Source organism: Hirundo rustica, chromosome 1, assembly GCF_015227805.2.
Source record: "Hirundo rustica isolate bHirRus1 chromosome 1, bHirRus1.pri.v3, whole genome shotgun sequence".
NCBI lineage: Eukaryota > Metazoa > Chordata > Aves > Passeriformes > Hirundinidae > Hirundo > Hirundo rustica.
In genome coordinates this window covers 23,710,175-23,722,260 of record NC_053450.1, presented here as the reverse complement: position 1 = coordinate 23,722,260, position 12,086 = coordinate 23,710,175, and the positions used below count along the sequence as shown (strand labels likewise).

Here is a 12,086-nt window from a genome sequence, read left to right as displayed (position 1 = left end):
TCTTGCAGGCACTTGGGCTGAAGGAGCAATACAGCAATTAGTCAGCTGACATGGCTTGGTATTATGAGGTAAAATGAAAAGCAAGAAACTAACAGAGAAAATTACAAGTCAGATAAAGGCAACCGTGATAAGGATCAATGTTATTTAAGAGGGTGAAAACACAAAGAAGAAATTCTTTCAGGTGGGATGGAGAGAGAAAAAAAAGGGACGGAGAAGATGCTGAGATGGTTAGAAGGACATAGAAGAGAGAGCGTACAGGATGAGAGGCTGTCGAGCACCCCACACATCTGAACACAGGGTGACATGAGTTAGTTCTAGATTACAGGGAAGCACAAGGAGTGACAGGAAGAAGCAAAGAAAATGAATATGCAGGATCTCATGCTGCTTCAAGGACAGTAAATACAAGAGGCAGGGTAGAAAGAACAGGAAGATGGTCATGGGAATCACATCTGTATTGTCTTCCATCTGCAGAGGAGCCCTGTTTCAAGAAATTCCAAAGGCCTCAGGAGAAATCAAAACATAGATTTACCACCAGAGGATTGAAGCTAAGAGAGAACACAGCCAAAGCATGTTTCCATGTCCCCAGCTCAGTTTCAGAGTGCTAATCTAAATCAGCTCCCTTGATTTAATGTGTATTTTCCATGTTTTACAATACAGCAGATGACAATAGAACCTGGCTCACTTATATCCTAGGCAAGGCAGGCAGGAGCTGAAGCAATCAAAACCACTGGAAGCTGTCCTGAAATAAGACAGGAAAATAATTAAATAGGTGGGGAAAAAAACCCCAGAGGTTCTATGTATTTTGTGTAACTTAATTTTCTTAGGACTTCTTAGGCCCAGTTTTAAGTAATGCTTCCATATTCTCATTATTCCTCAATATTTCCCCCCCAGTTATTTCCTTGCACTCCCCATATCAGGTGGGAGAGCACACCTTTCCAACTTTAAGCAAAATTTTGGTCTCACATACACTTTCATAGGCACTACTTTTTTACACTTTGATAGAAGAGGTACAGCTTTGGGGAGGGAAGAATCTGAAATAATTAAAATAAGCAAAACCACTCTATACTGACAATCCAGAACTGGAAGTTAGCAGCCTGAAAATGAACCATACAAAAGGCTGAAATTGGGAGAACAGGTGAAATATCCCCAGTCATGACCTGATTATTGAAACATTACACATATTTTTAGGCATGGGATTTTTAACAAACAAAAGTGTAACTTGGTTTACAAAATAATCAACTGCATATTTTTAAACATTTTGTGTAATGACAAACGTGCCCAGTATTAATGCATTATACTAAGGTCTGTGTCTGTCTCCTGACAACAACCTTCAAAGGAGAGAAAGAATGATTGTTAAACTGGAAAGCATCAGTACCATGAACTTGTAAATAAAAAGGAAAGTTATGTCTGCAGGGCTCAGAAATAATATGTAAGCAGAGAACAAATGCCACCATACAGATACAAGATGCATGTTTGTACAGAGAAAGCTTGGAAAAAGAACACAACATCCCTGTATTTATTCATTGTAATGTATTACAGCACAATGTTTAGGGCACAAAATAAGCTGCCAAACAAAAAAAAAACAACTTTCATATAATATTAGTTACAGAAAGCATTTTGGAAGATTGAAGTGCAACAGTAATAACATTTTCAACATCACCTTAACAATCATTTCAGCATTTTCATTCTGGGAGAATGAAACTTGCATGAAAAATGATTTTTGGTTCTCCCACCTTCAAATGTGCCATTTTTTTCCTCAGGAAAAAAATGAAAATCAAGTGAGCAGGCTGGATTTTTCACTTCCCTGCTAACTATACAGTTATGCATGTAAATAACTTGATGCTCATTTATAATTTTACTGAAATCAAGGTGTGGGATTTTCCATATTGGAGCATCAGCAGAAGACTGAAGTTGCACAATAAATGCAACAAGGTACACTATAAAACAGCAGGTACTAAGAAGGCTTAAGAAAAAAGAACATCTAGAGCATAACTGAGCAATTGTTTATTTTATGTCTGTCCATGTGCAGATGGTCTGAGCACAAATATTTAAAACAATTACTGTTCTTTTCATTGCAATGACTATTGTTGCTTATTCCAGTAACTTTAAAAACCCCCTAAACTAACAAACAAACAAAAACCCCTGGATCAGACATGATGCCTTAGAAATGTAATGGATAATTTGCGGATCATTAAAAACATAAGCAACTCCTTTCACTATCCAATAAATCAACAACTGCAGAAGCATTTTAGATTTTATTTAAAAATCCAGGAAACTTATAAATCTCATTTAACACTCCAACAGGACACACATATCGGTTTAGTTTTTCCTCACAGCTGCCAGAAAAGCAATCAGTTTTCCAGCAGCTGATCGGCTGTTGACTTGACTGCAGGTCAGGAGACATGCAGCCTCCAAGGGACAATTCCCATAAACCCCCAAGGGGCAATTCCCATAAACCTGTTCCACAGAAGAGTCACCAGCTCTGTAATCACAGAATCAATTAGGTTTGAAAAGGCCTCTGAGACCATCGAGTCCAATCTCTGACCGAACACCACCCTGTCAACTAGACCCTGGTACAAAGTGCCGCGTCCAGTCTTTCCTTAAACACCTCCCGGGACAGTGACTCCACCACCAACTGGGCAGCCCGTTCCAATGTCTAATCACCCCTTCTTTGAAAAAAATCCGCCTGATGTCCAGCCTAAACCTTCCCTGGCACAGCCTGAGGCCGTGTCCTCTCGTCCTATCTCTGGTTGCCTGGGAAAAGAGACCGACGCTCCCCTGGCTACATCCTCCTTTCAGGTAATCGTAGAGAGCGATAAGGCCGCCCCCGAGGCTCCTCTTGTCCAAGCTGATCTGGGGCCCCGCGGCCCCTCTGAAGGCGCCCGGTCCCTCTGGAGCGGGGCTGGCCGGCACGGAACGGCCGCGCTGCCCGGGAGCTGCCGCAGGGGAGCCCTGACACCGACACCGCCCGCCAGCGCCCCGGTACTCCCGGTGCCCCCGCTGCGCCCCGGTACATTCGTGGTTCTCCCGTACATTCGCTATGCCCCGGTACATCCGCCGTTCTCCCGTACATCCGCTGTGTCCCGGTACATTCGCGGTTCTCCCGTACATTCGCTGTGCCCCGGTACATCCGCTGCGTCCCGGTACATTGGCGGTTCCCTCGTACGCTCGCTGCGCCCCGGTGCGCCGCCGCTCGGCTCCGCAGCCGCAGTTCCGGCCGTGGGAGGAAGCGCGGGGCCGCTCGGCTCCGCTCGGCTCCGCTCGCCGGGGGATGCGGGAGCACTCCCGCCCCCGCGGCCGGCGGGAGGCGGGCGGCGGCGCGGGTGGGCCGGACGCGTCGCCCCGCGGAGAGCGGCGGGGGGACCCGGCGGCGGGCGGCCAGCGCGGGGCAGCGATGGAGGAAGGTGAGGGGCGGCTCCTCAGGCCGCGGGGCCGGGGCCGGGCGGAGGCGGTCGGGGCTCAGGCCGCCGGCTCGGGCCGGCGCTGCGGCCGCCCCTCGCGGTTTGTGCCCGGGCCGTGGCGGGACCGCCGCGCACGGACGGAGGTGAAACACTGGCTGCGGGACGCAGGCGGCCTCCCGGGCCCAGCCCGCCCCGGCGGCCCCTCGGGCCCCAGCCCTGCCCGGGGCAGCCCGTCCTTTGCAGCCCCAAGCGGGAGGCCGGGCCGGTCTCTAGGGGACAGGGGGTCTTTTTCTCTTCCCTTGCCTGGCATTGTCTCTGGGCAGAGAGCCGGGGGCAGCACTGTGGGCTCCGTGGATGCTTCTGTAAGTGTACTTTCTCTTTGGCATCCTTCCGTATGTTTTAGTCAGTCTTCTCTCTCGTTTCGTTAAGTATTAAAGAGCATCCAAAAGAGGGCTACGAAGGTGGTGAAGGCCCTTGAGGGGAAGCTGTATGATGAGCGGCTGAAGTCACTTGGTTTGTTCAGCCTGGAGAAGACTGATGGAGACCTCATCGGAGTCTACCTCTTGCTCAGGAGGGAAGAGGAGGGGCAGGCACTGATCTCTTCTCTGTGGTGACCAGTGACAGGACCCAAGGGAATGGCCTGAAGTTGTCTCAGGGGAGTTCTAGGTTTGCGTTAGGAAGAGGTTCGTTACCCAGAGGGTGGTTGTGCACTGGCACAGGCTCCCAAGAGAAGTGGATGCAGCACTTAGCCTGACTGAGTTCAAGAAGCGCTTTGGCAGAGCTCTCAGGTGTGTGGTGTGATTATTGAGGTGTCCTGTGCAGGGTCGAGAACTGGACTTGGATCATCCTTGCGGGTCCCTTCCAGCTCAGGGTATTCTGAGATTCTGTTTCACTTTAAGCTCCTACACAAGCATTTTTCTCCATGTGTTTTCCGTGCAAATCCTCTTTGTAGGTGGTAGGAGATGGCATTTAGTTTTCTTGGAGAAATCAGCAGAAACAAAACTGTTAATAGGTACCCAGAAAAATGCAGGAGCAAAACAAACATATGCAGATCTGTCCCACAGCATATTCCAACCTCCCAGCTGTTCTCAGCAGGGGTACTTGTGGAGTTGCACATGGTTTCTGTATGTTTAGGAGTCTCCAGTAGCTTGTTCTCCACAGCTCTGTCTGTTTTCTTATGAATGTGTACCAACTCTTGGTTTACAGAATGTTCTTTGGGTAGGAGTGTTCTGCGTGAAGGTGATGTACAGTGAGCTGGTTCTTTTTAGCCTGACTCACTAGGTTTATTTGAGAACTTCTTGTATTAGAAAAGGCAAATCACGGCTCTCTATTCAGTGTGTTTGTGCACTTCACTAACTAGTAGACACCTGGAATATTTCTGTTACTCATTCTCTTTTCTAGACTGAGGCATCTTCAACTTGCTTCCTTGTTCCTTGTATGGGAGCCGTTGCACAAGTTAAATCACCCTCATGGCCCTTCTCTGAATGTTTCCCAGCTCTATCTTGTGTTTCTTTAGATGAGAAGACAAAAATTACCGACAGTGCTCAATTAGTAGGTGAAAAGTAGATGAATATAGTGGCACAAAGTAGGAGTGAGTCATGTTTTTCTGCAGTAGAAACAAAAAAGTAAGTGGAATGCATGTTTTCTGCACAAAAACTTGTTTGAACTGGGGACTTAGAGGGTACTGAAAAGCAGATGAAAAATTATGTGCTGGATAGAGAGGTACTAGAGGCTGTCATCATTTCAAAATTCTAGATAATTTTTAGTTGTTACCTTGTTTGACTTTCATTTCGCTCTGTTTGAAGGATTCATTGAAGTGAAACAGCATTTTTCTTATTTGTGGCAGCAGCAAGAAACAGAAGTAACACACACACATCTTTTTGTATTATTGCTTTGAGGGGGGGAATATGTTGAGCAGTGTTGGAAACCGAGGTGAAGATCGTTTGCTGATTGAGATGTTGTTTCAGAAGTAGAATTTTAAATTGTTACTTCTTTGGGAGCTTTCTATTACTGCTGTTAGTGCTATACTTTATAAGTTTGTTACACTTCTCTGCCAGAGAAGCAAATGCCTTTTCCTCCAGTGTTCTCAGTGCTGTTGCTTTGGTCATAACTAGAATGCCAGAGGCACTCAGTTGTCCTTACAAGCACATATCTGCCCACTTTTGTGATCTGGGGTTTTCTCCCACTGAGTTTTATTTTGCATGGTATGAATGACTTTTAACTGCAGTGCATTTGGTGTTTGCATTGCTGATAAGCTTCTCGTATACATGTCATGAGGAGATACTGATATAAATTTTATTTTGGATTGACATGATGATAAATGTGACACTGAAAACCCTAAACCTTGTGTTGTGTAAAATCTTTCCAGTTCTTGTCTTGGTTAAGAAAGTAGACATTTTCTGTTCATTCCATGAAAAATGTTACCACTGAGATCTTGGTTTGCTCAGAATGATTTATAAATTGCTTTGTTAGCACACAGGTGTCCTGATACAGGCATTGCTTTGACCATTTATATTTCCATCTCTAGTTTCTAACTTTTAGATCTAGTAGGCTGGAATTAAAAGTAGACTGAATTAGAACTGAAGTAATACGCAACCAGAGTGCTTAAAAGATTTGTTGTGGGGTGTGAAGATTGACACTTCAAGTTTGAAGTTGAATGGGTTTATGAAGGATCTGTTTTAAGTCCAGGAGAAAATTGGTGGCTGCAAAATTTCAAGCAATGTTGGACAGTAGGTCAAACACAAGAGCTAAAAATTCTGGAGCATGAAATACAGTTAAACCTTTTCATTACACTTCCAGAATGACATAAATATTGTGGGGTATCTTTAATATAGGAATTGTAAAATACTTTGCAATTAATCTTTTTGAATGTAGACTTGCAGTCTGTGAATTAGCCTCATTGCCTTTCCGACTGTAAAATAAATGGGCCAGGACTTCAAACTGCTGCTGCTCACAAAAAAGTTAACAGAAGCCCTTGGTCTTGGGATGTGATCTATGTGGCTGAGCAGACTGGGCTTTTTAATTTTATGTTAGACTAAATATTCGTAAATCTGCTTAGTTCCAGTAGATCCAAAAGCAGGGAAAAAGTGATATCACATTTACTTTATAAAAGCCTTTGCCATATAAATAACAGGCATCTGAATTTAAAAGTAATGGACTACCCCAATTTTTGTATTACGCTGCAATAGCAGCGTAAAACCAGGATGGGAATAGAATGGAATTGGCACCAGTTTCTCCCAGTGTCTGCATCAACTTATCTAAACTACTGATTTCCTTCATTTCTGTTCATCAAATGAAATAAACCAGTTAGCTTCCAGTTTGGATTCTGGCTAATCCCAGAGTATGGCCTCAAGAGAATACTGTTGCTTTTTTCTAAGGAATAACATAAGACTTGATTTCTGTAGTGTAATATTGTTATTTTAGTTGGGCATATGACATACTTTAATTGAGACTTTGTCAAACATATCTTCCATGGGATTGAATCAGGAGGAGTAACCTGCTGCTGTGTGGATTTCCCAGTGGGATTTTAGGTATTGGGTTGCAGTAACTTAAAAAAAAAAAATGTCTTCAGGGGCAGCAGACCTGCGACAGAGAAAGAAACAAAACTGCACCGAATCTGACAAAATGGCTCCAGAGGAGAGAAACAAAGAAAATTCAAAGCTGGGAAGGTCGCCAAAATGTAAGCTACAGATTTTTTAGCTGACTTTTGATTGTTTTTTTCATTATTCTCTTACATTTTATGGGAAGATATTTGTAGCACAGTAATTTATAACAGACTTACTTTCAATTAGGTTTTTGAATATTTCAAGAGAAAACAGGCATGCACATTTAGAGTTCTTTAATAATTTTATGTATTGGAGAGTGAAATGGTAGTTTTGGACTGTTTCAGGCTTGGGGAGGTAGAGGCAGGGGAGTTAAGAAATTTACTATTACTATTTGCATACAAATAAATATTTTTATTGCTCCTGGAATGCTCTTCTGCTTGGAAGCTGATACGCATGAAGTAGTGGTACTGAAACAAGAACAGGTAAAAAGTCCTTACAGTTTTTCAAGAAACAGAACTACAACTAGGTATAAGTTTAGGCAAGTGCTCACCAAGCTACCAAAAACTTTTGTGTTTAAAGTACATACTAACTTGAGGGAGTTACAGATGAAGTAGACACCCTTTGAATGAGTTTGGTAAAAACCAGGTTCAAAACCAGAATAGAAAATAGAATGCCCCAGAAATTATGTGAGGTGTGGTATGCCACCTCTGTCTGTTAGTGTCTTTAAGAAGTTTGTGGTGTTTTGCGTAGAATCTAGAGTTTGCTCTATTTATCTGGACAAGGCTTTTCCTTCTTGGAATTCATCTGAAAACAAAGTTTGCTGGAGAAAATTTGCAGTGTAGTGTGTGAGTATTTTGTCTGAGGGTCCTGTGAAGCAGTGGTAACAACTGAGAAAGAAAACTACAGGACAGGAGTAACAAACCAGTTTTCAATGTGTCTGTGCTGCTGATGGTGATAATTCTTATGCCAGTAGGTTTGCCTGATGCTCAGAAATAGGAGTCCTGTGTAGGATGTACTGTTTGTTTCTCAATCCTCTGGACTATTTTAGATTTTTGGCTTCATTTTCAGATCTGTTAATCCAGCGTTTTGCAAAGCTTTTCTTTGGCTGTCTCGCGGCAGTCACCAGTGGGATGATGTACGCTGTGTACCTCTCTACATATCATGAACGGAAATTCTGGTTTTCCAGCAGGCAGGTAAAGATAATCTACTGGAACAAAAGCCAGATTGTGTCCTTGAAATAAAATCTGATCCATGTCATGTTGAGACTACTTGCAGAATCCTGTGTTCTACTGAGGCCTCTGTCTTTGAAACAACTTCTTTTTTTTCTTTTTCTTTTTCTTTTTTTTTTTTTTTCCTTTTTTTTTTCCTCCTGCTAACAGTTGTGGTTTGTCATGCTTCTGTGTGTTTTTCCATGCCACCCTTGATCCTTAAAATACTTTCCTAAAATATGGAAAAATAACTGAAGCATACTGGTATTGCAGAAGCTAATCAACAGGAATATGTGTTGGCTTTTTGGGGTGGGTATGTTTGTGTTTGTTTGGGGATTTTGGGGAGTTTTGTTGTGGTTTTTGGTTGGTTTTGTTTTGTTTTCTTAAGAACTCTATTATTAAGTAGAGAAAGTTGAATGAAATTTGGGTTTCTGGATATGGAAAGATCCTGTGGATTTTGTGCTCACTTACAATGTGGATTTGAGTTGCTCTGCTTCCAAGCATATGTGCTGAGTTACAGAGAGCATTATGGACCTGATAGAAATGCTGTGAAGATTAATGTTTTGTGGAATATTTTGAAGTTGTACGGTGAAGTTGTAACCATGTACTGTGTTAACAAAACTGGTCTATCTGAAAATATATTGTCTTCTCTGGAAAGAGATTGCAGGAGATTAATTTTTTTTTTTTTTTTCCCTAGGAACTTGAACGAGAAATTACATTTCAGGGTGACAGTGCCATTTATTACTCATTTTATAAAGAACTGCTAAAGGCTCCTTCCTTTGAAAGAGGTACAAAACTCATTTGTTTTATTAACTTTTGAAGAGTCCTTTTGTTTTCTTTGGAGACAGTAAAAAACTGCAGACTGGGGAGACAGATTTTATTCTTTTATGTAGATATATTGGTCAGATTAATTAAAATCCACACACTGCCCTAACTTTTCAGTGCCTTTTCAAAACCAGGATTTAACTATCCTGTATTCCAGCAGATTGCCTTTAATCAGTACTCTAGGATAGGGTTAGTATTACGCCTACGATGCCCTGTACCGGAGTTATCATTGGGTTTGCCTATGTCACAACAGTGGATTTTCTGCCATGTAGATATAATTTATGTCAAATTTGGGAATGAGGGATGAAAATTACTGTTTTCCATCCTCTGTCAGAAGACAGAACAGCTTCTGTCACAAGCTGATCTGCTCCATCCGGTCCCTGCCAGAAGTTTTTACTCTTGTCAGCTGTGATGAATAGATGCTGATGAACACTTGAGTGGTGGGGACAGAAAGCAACAGGAAGAAGTACAGACTGAGTGACAATAATCTCTCCTTCCTTTGTGCTCCTGCTCTTTATCCTGCGCTGGCTCTGGGGCTTACTGACCCTGGTTCCCTAAACCAAAGGGAAACTATAGCAGTGAAAAGAAGAAGGAGCACTTCCATGCTAGTTCAGGGAGTTCAGAAGTGCACTGCACTAGCATGGGGCTGGAACTCAGGAGGGAAGAGGATGAACTGCCCTATTTTGTGGTGGTCAGCCACTGAATTAGTTCAGTCCCTTTGTGAAACCTCACCGAAGCCAGTAAAACTAAACTTTGCGGTTAGCGTTTTTATTGGTTGAACATTTTCCCAGCTGAAGTATAGCACGTCAGCAATATCTGAGGTCTTTGGTACACTCAGTGCCTCATGACCTCTGGGGATATTGCCCATGCTGTGAGTGGATGGACTGCATGCCTCATTCAGGGACACTGTCTCTGCAAACAGGTAGACTGATGTGTCTACAAGGTATTGCAAGGCATCCAGTCCTCAGGAGTGCATTCAGCTGTGCTGAACCCAGTTTTAAGTCCTGTAAGACCTGGTTTGGCCTACAGAGAACCAAACTGCAGACCATATACCAAGATATGCTCAGAGCTGGAAACAATTCTCTGCTTTGATTGTTGCATTGTTTTTGAGCCTTTTGTTCTCCCTGATATCTTGATTTAGATTGTTATTGCCCTTCCCTCTATTGTCCTAAGCATTGAAAAGTCTTTTCTTTATTTATAACATTTTGGAATGATCCTTCAAATATGCCAGCTTCAATTCCATCCTAATCCTATAAAAAGGCACATTGTGTTTGGTGAATGATTCTTAGAAACCTCAGAAATGCAGAGCTGAAAGGGGTGGTGAGACCATCATAGCTGATGTCCTTCTGGAGACAGATTTGATACATCCTGCTCATCCCTCTTAGATCTGTCTCACTCCTTAAGATCTTCCTGTGAAGGTGATCTATTGGCAAGTAGTTCCAGGACTGCATCAGTCTGAAAAGACTGTGCTTTAGATGATTAGTTTTGGGCCTTCTGTTTAAAGACTAGGTGAAAAAAGGGTAATAACTTTCTAGCTAGATCAGCAGGTGGAATGACATCCAACACGGAAATTTCTCCTTTCTTTAAAACTAGGTGTGGTGAATCAGTCAGTAGCTTTAATGATCAAATCTCTTTCCCCCTACCTTTGAATACACTTTGGCCTCTTTTAGGAACAGCAGTAGTAAGTGACTCCAAGAATAATTTTTTTTTTTGTCTGTAGGTGTTTATGAGTTGACACACAACAATAAGACAGTATCACTGAAGACCATAAATGCTGTCCAGAAAATGACTTTGTACCCAGAGTTGATTGCCAGTGTTTTATATCAAGCATCTGGTAGCGAAGTATGTGCATTTCTCCTACTTTCTGTACTTTCATTGTGGTTGTATCTGTGTGTATCTGTGTGTGTGTATGAGACTTTCTGTGCTGTATCCAATGAACACAAAGCCAAAACAAATTTTTTGTTGAACAAGTTGAGCTAAGGCTCTCACCAGGTCCAGGTTCTCCTCAATTCTGATCAATCTCTGGAACAGGATTTTGGGGGTTTAATGTTAACTGCTAGCATTTTCTGTTATTCTTTACTTCTACAGACTGCTTAGAAATGTCAGGACTATCTGTGCTATCCAACAGGAAATTAACTCCTTTGGAGTACAGAAATCTGTTACTGTGCTACCTGTCTGCCCATTCTCATAGGGAAAAGCACTTCTGTAGATTAACCTTTTGTCAGTTTCCACTCTACTCAGGCTTTGTTCTGCTTATGCTGCGTACTTGGGTCCTCTCATTATCTTTCCTTTTTTATTATTTACTTATTTTAGAACCATTTTTGCCACATCTTTACTTCCTCAAGTTCTTTGCTTTTATAACTTCTTCTAGTAGTCCTTTGAACTTTGTGTCCCACTGCAGCATAGATTTATTAAATCTGACACATAGAGTGTTCAAGCTAAAGCAAATTCAAAAATCATGGCACTGGCAAAGCTGAGTCCTGAGGTGTGCATTTAATTCACGCTGCTTTGTTCTTCCCGAGCCCCAAATAAAAGCATGCCCAGTACTTCTCTAGAATAGGAAGCGTCTCTTACCTGTTTGTAAAGCACCTAGCACATTGTTAGCAGTAACAAATTGTAAATAGTAATAATTTCCAGCTTCAGCTCAGTTGCCACTATGTCTCTTCATTTTTATTTGTAATTTCAGGAAGTTATTGAACCAGTGTATTTCTACATTGGTATAGTTTTTGGACTGCAGGGAATTTATGTGACTGCATTGTTTGTAACCAGTTGGGTTATGAGTGGGACTTGGCTGGCAGGAATGCTGACTGTAGCATGGTTCATTATTAACAGGTAAGAAAAACATCTTTATACACTCTAATTTGTCAATAAGGCATTTTAAAATACTGGTGGATTGAAGTGATTTTAATTAGTGGATTGAAATGCTTTTATTAAGCTTTGTGTTCTCACTGTGAGAGCAAAATCTTATGGTGAATAGAAAACATTTCCAAGAGATTCATTGATTCTCATGATGATTTTTTTTAATGGAAAGGCCTCGTGTTGTCCAAACCATCCACATTACCAGTTGAACTGACTTTATGTATGTGTGTGAATACAGGAGTATTCAC

The 12,086-nt window shown here is 42.2% G+C and overlaps 1 protein-coding gene across 2 annotated transcripts in view; it reads left to right on the top strand.

Moving 5' to 3' along the window:
- The first annotated feature begins 3,023 nt into the window (after window positions 1–3,023).
- DPY19L4 (dpy-19 like 4) overlaps window positions 3,024–12,086 on the top strand; it is a 30,895-nt gene continuing 21,832 nt past the window's right edge. Inside the window, exons 1-6 of one of the 2 annotated variants that reach the window (XM_040060646.2) lie at window positions 3,024–3,086; window positions 6,973–7,080; window positions 8,015–8,139; window positions 8,852–8,942; window positions 10,700–10,821; window positions 11,666–11,811. In XM_040060646.2, the coding sequence (XP_039916580.1) occupies window positions 3,041–3,086; window positions 6,973–7,080; window positions 8,015–8,139; window positions 8,852–8,942; window positions 10,700–10,821; window positions 11,666–11,811 (638 nt within the window). In that variant the 5' untranslated portion in view covers window positions 3,024–3,040. Of the gene's footprint in view, window positions 3,087–3,271; window positions 3,405–6,972; window positions 7,081–8,014; window positions 8,140–8,851; window positions 8,943–10,699; window positions 10,822–11,665; window positions 11,812–12,086 lie in introns of those variants that run through there. The other variant, XM_040060637.2, reaches the window with a different exon arrangement.